This window comes from Pholcus phalangioides, unplaced genomic scaffold (assembly GCF_987345545.1).
Source record: "Pholcus phalangioides strain wild (caught in Gottingen) unplaced genomic scaffold, Ppha-v1.0 ptg000017l_1, whole genome shotgun sequence".
Lineage (NCBI taxonomy): Eukaryota > Metazoa > Arthropoda > Arachnida > Araneae > Pholcidae > Pholcus > Pholcus phalangioides.
This window is the reverse complement of record NW_028301610.1, coordinates 8881009-8900175: the sequence shown is the minus strand read 5'-3', so window position 1 is coordinate 8900175 and position 19167 is coordinate 8881009. Positions and strand designations below refer to the sequence as shown.

Genomic DNA, 19167 nt, shown 5'->3' with positions numbered 1-19167 from the left:
ATTTAACATGAATACATTTTGAATCAGATTTGTTAGTTTATAGAAACTAAGTGACACATAACCATCGTTGTTTCTCAAAATGTATGTATTATTGGTTTAATAGAACTTTTTTTGCTTGCATGAATTGTTTGAATAATCTCGTCTCCCTTTAGGACGAACTCATCGTTCCAATCAAGTAAATGCTCCTGAATATTTGTTTTTAATTTCTGACCTTGCTGGTGAAAGAAGGTTTGCGTCCATTGTTGCCAAAAGACTGGAAAGCTTAGTAAGTACTTTTCATTCACAAGTGGTTTAAAATTTGATCATTCCTTTTCTGCTTTTTTGTCTGTATAAAAATATCTTGTGAATTAGTAATTTGATAAGAAAATTATATATTCAGCTGTAAGTTACTGTTATTGTGAAAATATAAAACTGCATGCATCAATCCAATTGTGATTTGTTACAAAAACTATTGTTTTCACACTACAGGATTCATTCTTAATAGTCAGAACTGACCATTACAGAACAACTTGAAGTAGTAAGAAAATATTTTAGCAGTGAATTAAATGATTAAAATGAAGAACCAAAGCTGTCACTCTCCACTATCCATACGGAGGTTTCAACAGCTGACTGGTGCAAAGATTAATTTAGGAAAGAAAATTCAACTGCCCTTGCAGGGAATTGAACCCACATCCTCTCACTTACCAGATGAGCACACTAAACCACTACAAGGGTCTTTTAATCAGCCACCTCATTGGGCATTTTGCCTGTTGTGGCGTTGTATTTGTATAAGGGCAATGAACCTCAATCTTTCATTAGAGCTCAAGTGTGCTGAACAGCACTGTACAGGGACGGTCAGACCAAAGCTCACAATTGCTGTCACTGCCACCAGATTGTAGTAGTATGTCCAGCGCACTCATCTGGTAAGTGAAGAGGATGTGGGTTTGATTCCCTGCAAGGGCAGTTGAATTTTCTTTTCTGAATTTATCTTCACATCATCTTTGGATAAATTGTCATCTGGTGGCAGTGCAGCAATTGTGAGCTTTGGCTTGAGTTTAATGAAAATCTTAAAACCAAAAATATACTTGTGCGTAAGATGTGAAAAAAATGTATTAGCACTATTAGGTTAAATTAAGTATAAGGTAGGGGACAAAGTTCTTGTCAGAAATGATAGGTGGTGCCAGACAAGCTGCAATAGTTGTGTTTACAGTCTGATGATCATAATTGTGATCATTTTGGAAATGTTAAAGTGTGTTTTAGAAGTAAACAAAAGTTCTTTAGTTGTTTGTAACAACTCTATAAATGGGTTCCACATCAGTTGACTGACTCTGATGGACAAGTGCATTCATATTTGCCAGTCGCTACTGGAAAGGGAGGAAAATTATCTATTAATCGCATAATCACCTGAGATGAGAAGTGGGTTCTACCGAGGACATTTCCTTCAACAATCTAGCTGGAGTTTTGCAAGTGTGAGTGCATAAAAGGTCACCCGACATACATTGACCCACAAGGAGGTCTTATTGTCTGTTTGGTGGGAATCACTGTAGAATAATCGTCTATAACTTTCTTCCCAGTGAGCGGGCAATCAATGCTGAAGTATATTGTGGCAAGCACCCTCCACACACTCCCAACCCTGATCCCACTGACTTCCATCTATTTCTGTCTCTACAGAATCACTTGAACAAGAGCAAACTGAATAACTACCAAAAATGAGGTAGTTTTCTCAACTCTAAAACTCCCAATTTTATTAAGAGCTTTCCAAAAATTAAAACAGAAATTGTTGAATGCTATAGGTAACTATGGGGATTATTTCTGAGAAGATATTTGTTGTTGTTTTTTCTGCATCCTTTTTCCAAACAATAAATTTCTTGCAAGAATTTTCCCCACCTTATATTACTTTAAGACAAACCCTTTGTGTTAAATAATCACGATTCATTCTCAATGATCACTGAATTTTTCGAATAGATTTTGTTATATTTATTCACATAAATGAAAAATTTTCTCCTCCAGGGTGCTCTTACCCATGGTGACAGAAGAGCAACTGAGTCCAGGGATTTGAGCATGTTCAATTTTGATACAAAGGTACTTGAGTCAATGTAATCATTAATGAATTGCCAAAATTTCTGTTATTTACATTTCTTTTCATGGAATTTATAAAATAAGAAAATATGGCAAAACTGATAAGGTGTATAAGCCTTATTTTAACATTTTAATGACCAATGTTCCGAATTGAAGACATTAGTTATATTAATTGGAAAAAAACTTCATTCATAAAAACATTTGACTTTTTTTTTCTTCCTTGAAGGTGAGAGATTCCAAACTTAATTTACAAAACAAAAATTTCATTTATTTCAGCACTTAAGTCATAAATTAAATTTTTTTAAACCACCTATTGCTAAAGAAGAATAAAATTGAATTTATTTATTTTTTTAAATTTGTGTTTTTATGAAAAAGATGTCTAGAAAGCATGCTATAAAATATTTTTCATGTATATTTTGATTGATATCTCTAAACAAAAGGATCAAAGGGCAAATAAATGGGGAAAAAATTAAGAATCCTGTTGTATTGATTTAAATTTTAGTTTTAAAAGCACATTTGCATTGCTTGAAAGTGTAAAAATAATTTTTATTTACTTTCAGTATGGTAGAACAGCCCTGGAAACAATGATGAGAGCTATAATGGAGCATGAAAATCCCTTGGTTTCTCCGCCCAGCAACTACCAGGGGAACTTCTTTTATGGTGATGCACACTTGAAATTTTTATTTGAACTTTTGATTTAAATATGTTCCTTCTTGTTTTCTGTCAAAAGTTTCGATTTGAAAAAATAATATGTTTTAGGTTTTAAAGTATTTTGCACATCAATCATGTTTTTCAAAGCCAGTCTGAGCTCTTGTGTACAGAAATTAATGTCATAGTAATTTGAAGAAAATATGCCTTAGTGCATGAAGAAAAAAAATGTTAGGAATTCTCTCATGGTTTGGTAAAGAAACAAATTATTTTAGTGAGTAAATTATTTAGTGGCAAATAAGCAATAATTTCTGATTTCCAAACTTATCCATCTCTATATGCTTGGTGTTTGAATATAATAGTGAAATGAGAGAATAAGAAAAAAGATTGATTTAAATGAAAAAATCTATGGAACTTTTGCCATTATGGACCAAGAAAAGGCTGATCTGCTGATGGAGTCATTCTCTATGGTATTTGTGAGTGATAACAGAACTGTACATATTGTTGATAGTATTGAAGAACCTCTGCCAGCACAGTTTCATTCCATGTTCACTCAGAGCAAAATTTCTAGAATAATCACTCAAATGAAACCCAACTTGGTTCCTGGTCCTGACAGTTTAAATGCTAAATTTTATAAGATGTTCTGCTTGAGGATAAGTGCTATCTTGTCACAAGTGTTTTCTACCTTTTTTGAGGCTGGTCATATGCCTGGTGTCTGGCACCATGCAATTATCACTCCAATATACAAAAAGAAAGGTAGACCCAAATTAACCGAAAATTATCGTGCAATATCTTTAACAAACGTGGATGCAAACATTTTTGAATGGTGTCTACTATAAGAATTATTGCCATTTTTACTGGAAAGACTTATTCTAACACATCATCAATTTGCTTTTATCCCTGGCAGATCCTCAGTGGTATAGATGCTCCAATGTCTTCAGGGCCGTAGAAATTAATGTACCTACTGACATGGATTTAAAAAAGGCATTTGAGCACTATCAGAAAGAACTCAGCAGGTCCATGTCAGAAGCTGTCTGTTGAGACCTGTGCAAGTTACAAGTGGTATAATTCAAGGATCTCTTCTTGGGCCTGTGCTCTTTTCGGTTTTCATTCACGACCTCCCACCTGTGCTGTGTTCCATACAAGTTTCCATGTACGCAGATGATGTAAAATTTTATACAAACATCCATGAAATCAACTCATGCTTCAACCTTTAGGCTGCTTGTAACAAGCTTTGCAGATGGTGTTAATCCAACAAATTTCCCGTATTGCTCTCAAAAACTGTGGTTCTTAATCTTGGGCACATCAACCCAGGTTGTCAGTACTCAATTGGTAACATCTGTCTTCCATTGGTCACTGAACACTGTGATCTTGGCATCCCCATAAATATCTCCTTGAATTTTTCAGGCCATTACTGTGAAATCTCAGCTCATGCCAAGAGACTATCATATTTTATTTTTTATACATATCGCAAATTCAGCAACTTGGCACTTATTCAGGCATTCAACACATTTGTAAGACCTATGCTAGAATATGCTTCACCTGTATGGGCCCCCTTACTGAGTGAGAGACATCAAGATGCTTGAACAGCCACAAAAAAGATTTACAAAGAACCTAACCTACCTACTTCACCAAACACCAACTCTGGCCATATCGCTATATTGCAATTTACTGCCATTAGTGAGATGGGTTGGAAGCGAAGGCGCTGTCTATCGGTGATTGCCTTGAGTTCGTTAGGGAAAATATCTTATCTATATCCTCCCTTGGGTTCGAACCCGGGACCCTGACAACAACCTTCATGATGGTAGACGAGCATCTTACTACCATGCCACTCGGGCACGACCTAACCTACCTGGTCTCCACGAAAAATCCTATAGAGAAAGACCGGAACACCTGAATCAACACTCATTCGAATGACGCCGACTCTTCTTTGCTTTGATCTAGTATTGCTCTACAAAATACAGAGAGGATGAACATTCATAGCAGCCGATCCTCACACATCAACTCACCAACAAGAGCCCATGAATTTACAATCAGAATTCTGTTCTGCTGAAATGATACAAGATACCATAGTTTTTTCATTTGCACAGCCCACATATGGAACTCATTACCCAGTGAAATTGTAACGAAACCCACAATCCATCCGTTTAAGGCCACTTTAAAATTTGATCTCTCTCCATCTTTGCTATGCTTTTTAATTTTTTTTCTGAGGAATTTTCAGTTTTTATCATTTCTGAGCCAGCTACTGTTATGTTGTTGTGCTTTCAACTTTTCATTATATCCTTTTATGTAATTTTACATACCTCTTTTATTTTAGTTGTATTGAATAAAATACATGGTATATAAAATATATGTATTTTATTCATATCACCATGTATTTTTTCTTTTATTTTACATGCTTGTTTATTTCATTCCTTTGTATATTTATTTGTTTGTGTTTTTTCCCCCTCTTTGTGATGTAAGCACCACCCCTGCCATTCACAATAAATAAATTAATTAGATATAAAAAAATTTCATCCAAATTTTGTGTTGGAAACAATTTTAAAACTTATTGTCCCATATTCTATCATGGCTCTAAAAGGAATTTTACATTTTTTTAGATGTTAGGAATTCATTGAATGGAGTGGGAATCATCAATAAAGATCCTTATACACTAATGCCTATTTTGGAGAAAGGTAAACTTTTTTTTTTGTCTGTATACATTATAATAATTTTATTCTAATAAACCTTAACCTTTTGAAATTAATCTTAGTGGAAAGTCCTTCAGTTCTCTATATTTGTAGGAATCCTCCTGTTTTCTGTCTTTATTTTACATTCCTTTTGTATCCAACCAATTGAAATAATCCATTTTAGTGTGTAAAAAATCAGGTAGCTTAGCAAACATCGCATTCTCCTGTTGACCAAGGACTTGTAAAATGATGATGCTATTCCTATAATTGAGTCTTTTCCAAATAACTGCAATGCTAATATAGTTGAATTGGTGAAAATTAAATATGTTCTTAAACTAAGTTATCAAATTTATTATCTTTTTCCTTTGTTAAGTTCAATTGTTATTCTTTTCTTTTTATCAGACTACAACAACATGAGCAAATTCCTAAACAGAATTTTAGGTATTGAAGTTGAGCTTCAGAATGCATTATTCAAGTATTTCACAGATACATTGGATGCAGTAATAGCACAAGCTAAGAAAGCTGGCCGTTATGATCTTGGAATTTTGGGTAATATTTTTTATGTCACTTATTTATACTGGATGCATAGGTAACAGTGTATGACATTTTACCGGTGAACTGTTGGTCTTAGAGACATACTTTCAATTAGAAAAAGTATTTAAATAACGTGTAGAATTCAGATATGTCATTCTTTATGCGAAGGGTTGTATACTTATTAAAATAAAAATGTCAACTTTTATATGGACACTGCTCAAGAACCAGTTATAAAATTGTTGCTCTGTCTCCTGATTCCAACTAGAAAAAATTCACGTTTCTAAGTGTAATATTAGCTTACATATTTGAATTTAAGAAATGGAGGAAAGTTGGGAAAAAACAGCATTAAATGTGAGGAACCTGTTTTATTCGCATTTAACTGTTTTTTCCCAACTTTCCTACATTTTTCAAATTCAAATATTTCTGTAAATATTGCACTTAAAACACTGAATTTTTTTTTTGTTGGCATCAGACACTCTTTATTGCAACAACTCTCTAATTGGGATTTTGGGCACACAGGGGACAGTATAAAAGTTATAACGTTAAGTAACAGTATATTAATTTTTTATTTTAATAACTATACAACCCCTTGGAACATGAATATCATATCTGAGTACTACACATTATTTGGATACTTTTTCTAATTGAAAGTATGCCTCTAAGACCAACGGTGCGCTAGTAAAATGCCATAATCCCATTTGCTATGCACTCTGTATATAGTTAATGTTGTATATAAATAAAATGTTTATACATGGTTAATTTTTTCCAGCAGGTCACAGTAATTATGTTGCATGAATTATTCATTGTTCATGCCTACAATGCAACATACACAATATTCATTGTTAGATTATTATGGAGGACTTTATGCAGTGGGATTCACATGAAACAGGATATAAGATATTGAAATAATTTTAATTTTTAGACAGGTTTGCTTTTTTAAAGGTGCACATCAAGGCAATAATCATTGACAGGACTATCTTTTGATAACATTCAAAGCAGGTTTCACTGTATTAATGCTTGCAAAGATGAGTTGGTGAATGATAACACTATATAACAAAAAAAAAACCCTTTTCTTTGTCCTTGTGTAAATGTTATTTCTGTATTTGCTTGGCTTTTGAATATAATAATGAAAATCATGATTATTGCCCTCTAACTCTGGTTTTGTGGTGATGGTATCAGTATTTGTGAATTGGTTATGCACCGTTGGCTGATTGAAACATTTAAAATGACAAAAAAAACTAAGAAGAAACAAAGAAGAAAAAGAAATATTGAAAAAAATTTGACTCTTGTCTACAACAGGAAGTAACTCCCGCTATAAGGAGTTTTTTCAATATTTCTTTTTCTTCTTTGTTTCTGCTACTGATGAAGGAACTTCATATAGTTCTGAAACGCTTATAGCCGTGTTCGTTTTGAATTTTGGGTAAACCCAAACGTCGAGTATTTAATCGTATTATAATCACCCTGTATATTTATCAACACAGATTAAACATAATCTTAGCTGAATGATAAATTCTTGGCGTTTAGAGAAAAATTACAGTTTACCGTATTTTACTGTCTGCTATCAAGAGTGTCTGCTAACGGTGAGTGAAATAAATTAAATTCCTATTTCACAGTAACAGGGATTAGAAAAGTGTCCATTAGGGGCGGTTCCACTGTATATGTGGTCTAAGTACTCGCTTGAGACAATGTTGGGCACAAATTAGATAATATATGCCAATTGATTCGTTTTTTGAGACCATGCGGCTTGGTAAAGTGAATTTCCCTGTGTGGAGGGCCCGGTTTTGAAAAGTTGACTCATTTTTAAGAGAAAAAAATCAACAATTATATTAATAAACCAATTAACAAACATAATTTACCTTAGGGACTGACTTTATATCCTTTTGTCTATTCTTTTATATGCAGAGGTCAAAACAAAATACAAGTGTTTCATCAGCAACTGCAGCAAACAACCCTCAATGGAAAATATATGCAAATCATTACAAATCTTTTAAAAGCTCTTATTTAATGTTACAAAATACTGTTGAGGCATATTTTTCACAAATGCAAAGTTTCCATTCATGGTAGCAGAAAGAAATCTTCTTAGCTTATTGTAGCTTAAATAAATGCAATTAAATTCATCCATGCTGATTGACATTACTGGATAACCTTCTGATCATTGAAAATCAAATGTAAAATTTATTATTTTACTATTGAATATAGTATCTAATCTTGGCTAAAAAAATTTAATGGTAAAAAATCAATCTTACATTGTAACTAGCTATAAAAATCAGCTGAAGGGCAGAAATTCATTAACCAGGGTGTCTAATGTCACGTTGAACTCATGGAAGTCCTGAAAAAGTCTAAAAAGTTTAGTGAAGGTCACAGATTTTTTTTATGATTTTCCAGAGATCTTTTTTTTTAATATTCCCCCTAAAATTTAAGCTTTGAAGAAGCTGTGGCATTCAATATTTTTTTACTCTCTCGGGTTTCTCTTCTATTTTTTTCTGGAAGGATGGATGGGTGAGTAGCAACAGAAACGAACAATGTCAATGTGCAGGTTGTAGCAAAAAAGCTATTTAGCCTGGATGAACAAAAAAAAACTTTTCTTTGCTTTGGACCTTTCAACATCTGTAATATTCCCTTACAGCAATGTTCTCAGGAGTGCGTGATGATTCCTAAGGAGGGGGGTGGTTTGACTTTCACAACAGTTGGGAGTCCTTGGGAACAATATTGGTTTTCCCTAGAAAGACATGACCTTTCCCCCACGTTGTGGAGCAAAGCTGTTGGATCATCGGCAGGTCCACAAGTCGGAGTTTTCATGGGGTGGGGGCTCTGTAGTGAATTTATAGCACGAAAAAACAAACAATGGTGATTGTCCCGTGCCTCAGGGCTGCATCCTATCCTTGAGGGGGGCCAGGTGAAATGGTGCCAATCCCCCCCCCCCCCCCCCCCGCAAAGGAAGAAAGTTGTTTTTTTTAAATATCTTTTTTTTTTTTTAATCTGTTGATCTTTACCGACTAGCTATAGCGAACAACGAAATAGTGCAGTACACGCATGTGACAGAACAAGAGAGTTCAAGAGAAGACAAGTATGTTACTCATTCGCTATTAATTATGTTGCGGTGCAACATTATTATTATTATTACAGCAAAGGAATATCAGTTTCTAAAAGTGCGCTGCTTCGCTGCTCCTAGGAGCATCGTAAAAATATTGATTTATACACCTATTTATGCTTTGAAGTGGTTCTCTTTTATGTGGGAAAATAACTCAAACTTTTGGGGAGAATTGAACCATAAATTATGCAGGAGAGGCAGCTGACAAAAGAGAACTATTGGAATGCTGTGACAAGCTTGAAATCGTAGACCAACACCAAAGTATGACGATAGAGCAAATAACGCAAATAACAAGTGTCTAACATCAGACTTCAAAAAATGTGAATAGGAAAAGGAATATATATATATATATATAATCTGTCCTGCGGAAGGGCCGAGCCAGGTTGGTTTAGTCGGTTGTGATTTTCCCCCTCTTACTCCAGTAAGAAGGAAAAATTAACATCACGAAGGTCCCAGTCTAGTGCAGTATTTCTCAACCGAACCTGGACATCAGTTAAACAACAACTCTAGCCTTCTAGCCTAGTTACAATCTCTAGCCTTCAAACATGATTTCACGTGTATCAAAACTCCACCTCTTTCCTTTCAGATCTATTAGTTAAAGTATTGTACCCTGAGATTTGTAAGAATGATTCATCCCCATTGTTTGCCCAAGATTTTGTAATGGCTATAAGATCCAGGCCCCCTCCACATTTATTATAGTTTCTAAAAAATCTTATTGCCCAAGCTCGTGGCATTTGTTAGAGCACATTTTAATTTGCTTCATGATTTAGTGTCAGTTGAGAAGCCATCAGAGGTGGGTAATTCCCTGTGAATACTGTTATCGTTAACTAACCCGCATTGCTGACTACGTGGTCTGGGAGTAAAAAACCTTACCTAAGCCTATTGTAAACCTCCCAGACCCCCACCTACTCTGATGAATCCATCCTAACGAAGCCATCTATCGGTGAATGCGGAAAGCTCAAAGAATGTGACCCCAAGTGAAGAGTAAATGTCCTTCAGGCCTAAATTGAATTGTTGGATTTTACTCCTATACCCCCTACTACCCCTTGGCAGTACTGGAATCTCACATCTGAACTCCCCCCTCCCCCGAGCTTGATAATACCAAGGTCTGGTACTCTGACAGGGACACACTAATATTCCTTCCTACCTTGATTTATACCCACCCAGGGAGCTTTCGTCTACGGAAAAACATCTCAAACGTTGTCAATCTTTCCCCTAGTAAGACAACAGCGCTCGAAACCCCAAAAATCTCTATACACCTTGTTCCCCAGTTCCCTAACCATATAATCCCTGATAATTCACTATCTTTCTCTATTTCATCCTCAACCACCCATTCACCCTCTAAACTGTGGTTGTTCGTGGAGATTGCTTCTTTGACGACAGGTGGCACCATTATACCAGGGGTTTTTTTAACATTTGCTATTTTATAATGAAAGTTCTCATCCATATTAAGTGGAAATCAAAAAGAAACTGCTAATCAAGCGTAAATTATTATTTATATTGTAGATTTGGGAGCTGGAGGAGATCAAGTAAAAAGAGTGAAATGCCACTCTTTCATGAGGAAGCATGCATCTGGAACTGCCAAGACAGAACTTCACACTGTAAGTAATCTTTATATGGTGTAATACACTGCTCAAAACAATTAGAGGAAATGTAGTTTGTGTAGGATTGTGATTTTTAAATATTTTAATTCATAAAATATTGATGAACATTGTTAGATATTGACAAAAAGTTGTCCCAAGCAGGGCCGTAAGTAGGATTTTTGCCATCCGGAGCAAACATTACTGTGCCACTCCCACAACTTTAAAATTTGATAATTTTATGAGTGTTCTTTGTTCCCATCTAAAACTGCTGCCCTCCTCTAGTTCCGGCCTTGGTCCCAAGAGTTAATCAACTAAATTTTAATAAACAAATTTAATAAATTTAAATAATATCCCCTAATTGTTTTAAGCAGTGTATCTTCCTATTTTTTTATTTCTATGCAGTAAATGTTTTCTGACTTTATCTGGAATTAATATCAAATTTAAGTTCCAGCTTTTGCTGTTTTCTTTACTGCAGTTACATCAGTTCCACAAAGCAGAATGTGTTATATTAATTTTATAAAATAATATAACACATTCTAATATAACTTCATAAAAAATAGTTCAAGAGATTTTCCATATAATTTTTTTTAATGGATTCAAGGGACTTTTTATACTCAGCATATTAATTTTTCTGGGTGGATGCTTGTAGCACAAAATTGTGGATATATAAATGTATCCATACCAGACATTTCCACTTCCAAATCATTGTCTAGTTTAACTTATATTAAACCTTACAGCAGCAATCCTGAGATATCTCGTCAAACTTGATCTGCTTTACCTCAGTCACCCCAAAATTTCTTGGGTTCTTGACATGCTTTTATTTCCAATGTGGATCAGGAAAATTTTAAAAACAACTTAAAGGGTTAAGGAACCATTAAAATTTAAGTTTGTGTATTACTGTGTATAAAATTGAAAAAATGGTCTTTAATTGTTCATTGTTTTTTAACGTTTAATGGGGTTTTTTTTAGAAATAGATTTCTGTGTATGATTTAAGAATATAAATATGAAAATTGTTCTAAATATGTACTCTCAAAATTTTGTATCGTATCCCCTTCTTTTCTCCAATGCTTTTAGGTGTTGGTTGAACGAGGTTTCAGCTGGGAAGAGGCAGAAGATAAACTGAAAGAATGTGAAGATAAGGATGAGGGCTTTTATCTTTCAGCTCAAGTAAGACGACACCTATTTAAATTTTTTTAAAGAGAATTCCAATAACCCTATCTTGTGGCTCCCAACTTCAAGGCACGAATGCGAGCTGATATCCCTGTTGAAAAGTCTTGCCACAGAAAGCAACAGGCCTACAACAGCACAAATATTCAATCATTACACTTTACTCACAGTTTGGAATATAGATAACACTAAAAATTCACACACAACTCTATATACGCACTCTGACTGTTAGTTACGCACACTCATACTTCAGACACAACTTAATTGGTAGCAAATTGCCCATTGCGATAGACCAGAGTTGTGCTCGGTTTCACAGAAAGAAAGAAAACCCTATCTTGATGAGCTTAAAATATTTTAGAAATTTCTTTTTATTTTTGCAATTATAGTAGACTGATAATCCAGCCGAGCACTAGTCTAGCTGTCTATTCTGGCATGGGGCCGTAGCTTGTCAATTCGTCGCGGTACAAATTCGTTGTAGTGCCAACACGTCACGGTACAAGTTTGTTGCAGTGGCAATCTGTTGTGGCACAAATTTGTCGCAGCTCAAATTCGTAGCTGTACAAGTTTGCTGCCATGTCAATTCGTCATGACATCTATTTATATATTGCAGCACAGAATCAATTCGTTGAAAGAGGCTAAAGGGGGAAAAGAACATCTAAAGAGAAGAAATAAGAAAATGAGTCATAAATTTTATGATCCATTACTAGTAAATAATGGTTGACATTATCTTAATTAGATGTGAAATTGTAACAAGTGTTGAAAAGTGTTAAAATACATTATATCATTATTAAATTTTATTGTCAGTATCATGGCAATAAAAAAATTTCAATTTCCAGTTTTTAACATTTATTTAAATAATAAATTGCATAATTAAAATTCAATATTTAAAATTGCCAATAACTTTACTTTCAACTGAAAGTACTAATTTATTTATAATTGTGATGAAAATTATTATTCAGCCACTAAATATTCGATATTCTGCCAAATCACTATTCGTCCCATCCCTAATAGTACACCAAATTTAGTTATGATTGTGATTTTTTAAACGCAATGATTTTGTTTATTTTTCAGAGTGGCAGTAATTTTTTTCTGTTTGTTTATGATCAATATAGCTAGCTTTTCTTTTATTTCTGACCGTAACATATAGTATTTTTGTTTTTGAAATTTTAAACTTTATTACTGTATAAGATAATTAACTGTTCAACATTTGCAGACAAGGAACAACAGGAAAACTGCCATTTTAGCTGTGTTAGACAATGCTCGCTCTCGCTTCAATAAAAGAGAGCGTGAAGAAAAGCTTTTCCGAATTTACAGACCTAATACAGGATTGCAAGCTAAACAAGAGACACTCTCTGAACTGAAAACAAAGTATCGCAAGGTTTGTTTATCTTCCTGGAGTTTATTTTTAATAAAAAACATGTTATTGTATTGTACATTATCTTTGAGTTCTTCTTAAAATATATGAAAACTCATCCAAATATCATTCATTTAAGTGAAAATGTGTGGTAAGAGTTTTCCATGTTTTTGTATATTTTGCTGTGTTTCAAATTTTTTCAGTGATACAGAACTGCCTTGGTAATTTGAGGTGAATGGGACTTCAGACCACCTCTCAGATTACTAAGAAAACATTACTATGCAGAAAAAATCAGAAAATGTGTAAGATGAGTTTGTGTTATACGAAAAAAAGGGGGGTAGGCTGATGCGTCATTGATATAGTAAGTTTGGGCATGAATATGGCTTTTGTACCTCATAATAGTGGAAGAACAACGGGCTGGTACCCAACCTTGAAGAGGTCTTCACATCAATTTGGGTAGTGTTGGATTTGTGTTAACCAGATTTATATCCATTTACATCATTGATTTATTTCTATCTTAGAAGTATAATTTCTAATATTTTTGATATGGCACGCAAAGACTATCATAGTTTTATGTAACTGGTCTGATACCCAAATTGTTGAATGATGAATTAATAAGGCATTATTGAGAGAGATGTAAGAAAATTCCAAGGGAAATTTTAACAGATTATTTTCATGATGTGAAACTGTACTGTATGTCTTGGCCATCAAAATGCAACTAAAATAAAAGTAAAAATCATTCCGTGTGTATGAAAATATTCAAATGTACCTCTGATGACTCTTCATAATACATCTTTAGAAATGTTTTTCTGTTCTAAATCATTTATTAAAGAATTCTTTGTGCAAAAAATATGCAGTGTGGTATATTTGTTTTATTAAATTTGCAGTATTTCTTAGCCAATCTGCTACACTTTGATCTTAGCTAAAAAGATACGTCCGGTGGCAGAGTTCTGGCATTCATCTTTTTTAAAAATTTAATAACTTGATTAGAATGTATTCCCAAGAGAACGTTACGATCTGTCCAGGGAAACTATGGATACTATGCTATCTTCTGAGGTGCTTATTGTTTAAAAAAATAACTTTTTGGGCTTGTGTAGCAATTTTTTTTTTGTACTTGTGCAGTTCTTACTTTACTTTTCTTGCATATCTTTACGTTTTGTAAACATATTCTCTTTGAAATTGACCATGAACATTATGGTATAATATTTAAGTATCAAATAATTAAATAACATTTCAACTATTCAGAACTGATTCTATGAAGCAGGCATTTTCTAACAAAAATTGTTTGTAGAATAAAATAAAAACATTAATTACATGAAAGTTGAGTATTATGCTGGGAAGGTGCTGCAGATATGTTAATGCATGCATAACTCAACCTATGACCCGTGACATCAACTCCAATTTGATTGCTATTAGTTTAAAATGTAAACCATATCAGGGGATCTTGAATGAAAATGTGTGAATTTGGTGCTCCTTGATCCAGTTATCTGGCACTAGATTATCCACTTTTCACTAGTTGTTTCTTTACTCACTGAGATAAGCTCAAAGGAACATAAGTTTTGTTTTAAAAATTGAAAAAAAAAATATTTCGTTTCATTGTGGCCTATGACCCATTACCCAATAATCTGAGTAGCCTGTAGCTAGTTTATCAAATCAGTTAAGCATTCTGCCTGGTCAAAAGGGTTGAGTACCCCTGTGCTAACACAATGTTTATGTTAAGCTAACAAATATATATATATTTTTTGCACTTCAGTGCATCCACCCATGCAGTATCTACACTAAGAACTATGGTAAGTGCATACCTGCTGACTGCTACTTGTTCATTGTTTCTACAGATTGCTACACTCAAAACTGCAGAGTTAGTGAAATACCCCTTAACAGTGTGGAAATGTTTTACATTTTTGGGGGATTTGATCAATGTTATCAATAATCTTTGTTAGATACAATCAAACCTCAATTTGGAAGAAATCAACGATTTTATCCATTAAATCAAGGAAATCAATAAATCAGTCAAATTGATCAGGAGCATAAACGTACTCGTAACAGCAAATTTTAAAATCTTGCTTAGGTGGTGGCTGTCACAACTTATTTTTGACAACAATTTTTTTTTTTTTTTTTGCTGATTGAAAAACATTTTCTCTTCAGATGACCTGCCATTCTTTACTTGTCAGACAAGTAACTTTATTTTTTTACTGAAATCTAAACATGTAGACAGCAAAGTGATTTATGGTATTGGTGAACATCAATTGTGGCCACTGAAACCTTCCCACACACACACTGTTAATGGTTTTTTGTCTCCTTTACTCAAAAAGGAACAGATTCCAATCCCTTTTTTCTTGTTCGTCTCTAAAGCAGGGCTGAAGGTCAATTCCTGAGAAGTCAAATTTTTGGATTGTGGTTTTAGGTGATGAGAAATGAGAAAATAATTTGGATAATTAAAAATATATATATTTATATCAATGTTTTTATTCCTTAAATAAGGTAACCTTAATCTTAATAGGTGACCTATATTTTCACCAAAATTTTTTAGGGGGGGGGATGATTAAATCAAGGAAGTTGTTAAATCAGAGTTCATTAAATTGGGGTCGGACTGTATTTTTTGTCAGTATCCATTAACTGGCTGACATAGTGAAAAATTCACATATACCTTAACAAATCTATAGAATTTCTGGGGGGGGGGGAAGGGACAGAGGTATCAGTTTTTTTGAAAAAGGTGGATGATTGGATGGTAGTGTGGTCATTCACCAGTTGTTGCTCTGCAACATTCCCAAAGCAGCAACAAGTAAACAAGAGTGAAACATGATAGAGCATATAACTATCTATTTCTTATCCATTATATTCGGTACTGAGATTCTCTTTCCAACAAAACCACTTTCAGATAATTGATATCAGCATGGCCCCACCCCCTCTGGGTACAATGCTTATATCCCCCATGAGAGACAGAGCATGGGCTATAACTGGTTTTACAGTGTCTATTGATATGAGGTCATAGTCATAATAATATTCACCTCCTAAAATGATTATCCACACCGAATTGGGAAAAGTCCCAGTATAGTCACTTGAATATGACCTGCCAAGTTTGGTGGTTTGAATCACTGCTGTAAAAATTTATGATGATTGATGTTTGCCGCTGTGGTGGTCGAGTGGTTATAGTGACGGACTCGCGATGCGAGGATCCGGGTTCGAACCCCACAGTGGTCGTCGGCTGAAGTTGGTTTTCTGTGGTTCCCAACTTCAAGGCGCAAATGCGAGCCGATCTCCCTGTTAAAAAGTCTCGCCACAGAGAGCAACAGTCCTACAACGATAAATAATTCAATTATAACACTTCACTCATAGTTAGAAAAACTTGTGGCAGATGGCAGCACTACACATAACAAGCATTACAGAGAAACAACACTTCATGTCAGGTTTCACTACACGTACACGCACATTCCCGCTTGTACCGATTCGTTGAGGGTTCCGCGAGGGGGGGGGTGTGTAGCAGTAGTAGGTAGGGCCTCCAAAAAATGGCTGGGGGATCCATGATGTTCTTAAGTCAGCCACCTCGTTGGGCAATTTGCCTGTTGTGGCATTGTATTTGTATTTGTTTGCTTTAAATTAACAGCCACAATTAATAAAGGACACAAGTTACTACAATTTATTTGTTCACCATTAACCACAATGGTCAATTCTATTCCAATCAATAGAGAATTCAGGCAAGTGAGAATTGTGTTCAGTAATAAGTTCATTTTATTTAGCCATCCCCAATGACCTGTTTAGTGCAACCAGTGCACAGAATTCAAATTTAAAAATTGCTGAAGTTATATGACAGCATAGTCTATAGGGTGCATTTGCTGTATGATAGCTTGATCTAGCGTATTTGTTCTCACATGATATGCATGACCTTTATTCAGAAAGTTGCTTGGTAATCTTCACAGAGTCAAAAGATGCCCTTTTCTTATTTTATTAAGATATTTCTGAAAATAATTTTAGGAGAGAAATATATAAATATGCAGCTGCAGCTAAAAACTTGTAAATCTAAATTAAACGCATGTAGAAGTGCTTTGAAGAATGTTGATGTTTAATTTTGAATACTGCAGCTTTTTGGTTCTATAATTAATCATTCTATCTTTGCTCAAACATTTTTTTTGTGTTCATGTGAAGGTAAAAAGTTTATTTTTTCATAAATCACATGGTATTGCACTATAATACAGGCCACTGGCAGCACTTAGCTAAATGTTGGCAGATATGTAAGTGGCTAGATATTAGGTAGCATGCAAAGTAAAGACCAAGACCATCAGTATTTTTTTTTTAGAATCATTAGGTTTTAAATACTCATTATTTGATGCATGAAACACAGCTGTGCTTTCACCCGTTCTTGTAATCTTACCTGTTTTGGTAATAATTTTTCTCTTTTAAATTTTATTTTTAATATTTTTATTTTATAAATTTAAATTTTTTAATAGATAATTTGAAATAGTTCAAGGAGATATTTTATCCAGAAGGGTGGGTACAAAAAAGTATTTATTGATAGCCCAAAGCAGAATGTACCAAAAATTTGATACATGTTGCAGAACAATTGCAGGAAAATTTTAAGAAAATATGGGAAAAAGAATTCTGTGTAGAAAACCGTTATGAGCATTTTCACCACAGAATTATTTCAGTTCAATGCAAAATTTAGGGATTAGTTATAGGTATTGTTTCCTTCATGGTTCTTCATCAGTTATCTAGATTCACGAGATCTAAGACATGAAAAAAATTAGAAGGGCAGTTTTTATTTGTGTGAAATTTAAAAAAAATTATGAAGTTTGATACATTAGCACAAATTGAATCTCATCAATTGGTTCACAGGCATCTAAATCAGATGTTGAAGAGCATTGGAAAGAAAACTATGATTCTTCAAAGGAACAATGTAGTCATCTGTACTGGTAAGTTTGTGAATTTCATTTTGCATAAAAATTATTTTGTCAAAAAAAAATATTTTTCAAATAATTATGAATTTTGTAGAACACTCTCACCTAAAACACAAAATATCAAGTTAAATATTTAAAAACATCATTTAGATGTTGGCAATTTCTTTTGTGCGAACATTTTTCTTGGAAGGTGAACTGCTACTAGCACACTGCTTTACCTAGTAAAGTTAGGGAGTTTCACATGGCTGTTACAATAACTGAAGGTGTCATTGTATTGGAACTGCAAACTTCTAACTCTTATTCCAGGATGATTATATTACCATCTTTTTACATTTCCATCAGATTATGCACCCACAGATTGGACACTGCAAGCATCTTCTTTCCAATATGCAACAACAAAATAATGAAGTTGTAAGACATTTAAGATGAAAAAAAGATAATACAGTCAGTCTATGCTTGTTATAACAACCATTCTATTAAAATGAACAGTATGACAAGTCCCAAATATTTCCATATTTTTGCCATGCTAATTTTTTATCCAATATAGCAACCAAACTCATCTATCCCTCCATATTTTTCTTTTGTTTATTTTTTTGCAAAGAAATGTATAAAATCTGTCATTGAGTGTGTGTTTGACCTTGACCTTTGATGCTTGAAGAAGAAAGGCTATGAAACATAGCTCATTTAAAGATAAAGCATTGTCAATTGTACAGAAAACCTAATGATTAACTAGCTCCTTCTCTGGAAACGGGGTAAATCATAGCAAAGCACTCTCTCTCTGCGCTCACATGAGTCAACCACTTCAACAAACACAAACTTCGGCCATATCACTATGCAATTTACTGCCATTAATGAGGTGGGTTGGAAATGAAGGCGCCACCTATATCAGTGGTTGCTTCAAGCTTGTTAAGGAAAATTTTTTCATCTATGTTATGACAAGAAATTTATGCCAAAGGCCAAAATAGCCATAATATTGAAATTCTAAAAAGTACTTTGTTTACCATAGCAGAAAAGTTAGGGTTTCCTTTTTCATATTGTCGGTCATGGGAAGGGAAATTCCAAAAATTGGAAAAAAACACTGCATGAATAATTGAACTAATTTGGTCAAAGAATATTCCTGTAGATGGAAAAATAAAAAATAAATTTTGGTTTCTCTTGGTCATTTACAGTA

General features: G+C 34.0%; 1 protein-coding gene across 1 annotated transcript in view; it reads left to right on the top strand.

The window, feature by feature from the left end:
* The window catches only part of LOC149072216 (protein strawberry notch homolog 1-like), a 128745-nt gene that overhangs the window by 95654 nt on the left and 13924 nt on the right, over window positions 1-19167 (top strand). The window contains exons 20-28 of the mRNA XM_089246654.1: window positions 153-265; window positions 1990-2061; window positions 2619-2718; window positions 5307-5381; window positions 5778-5924; window positions 10507-10601; window positions 11658-11750; window positions 12964-13128; window positions 17935-18011. Of these exons, the coding sequence (XP_089102780.1) occupies window positions 153-265; window positions 1990-2061; window positions 2619-2718; window positions 5307-5381; window positions 5778-5924; window positions 10507-10601; window positions 11658-11750; window positions 12964-13128; window positions 17935-18011 (937 nt within the window). The remainder of the gene's footprint in view (window positions 1-152; window positions 266-1989; window positions 2062-2618; window positions 2719-5306; window positions 5382-5777; window positions 5925-10506; window positions 10602-11657; window positions 11751-12963; window positions 13129-17934; window positions 18012-19167) is intronic.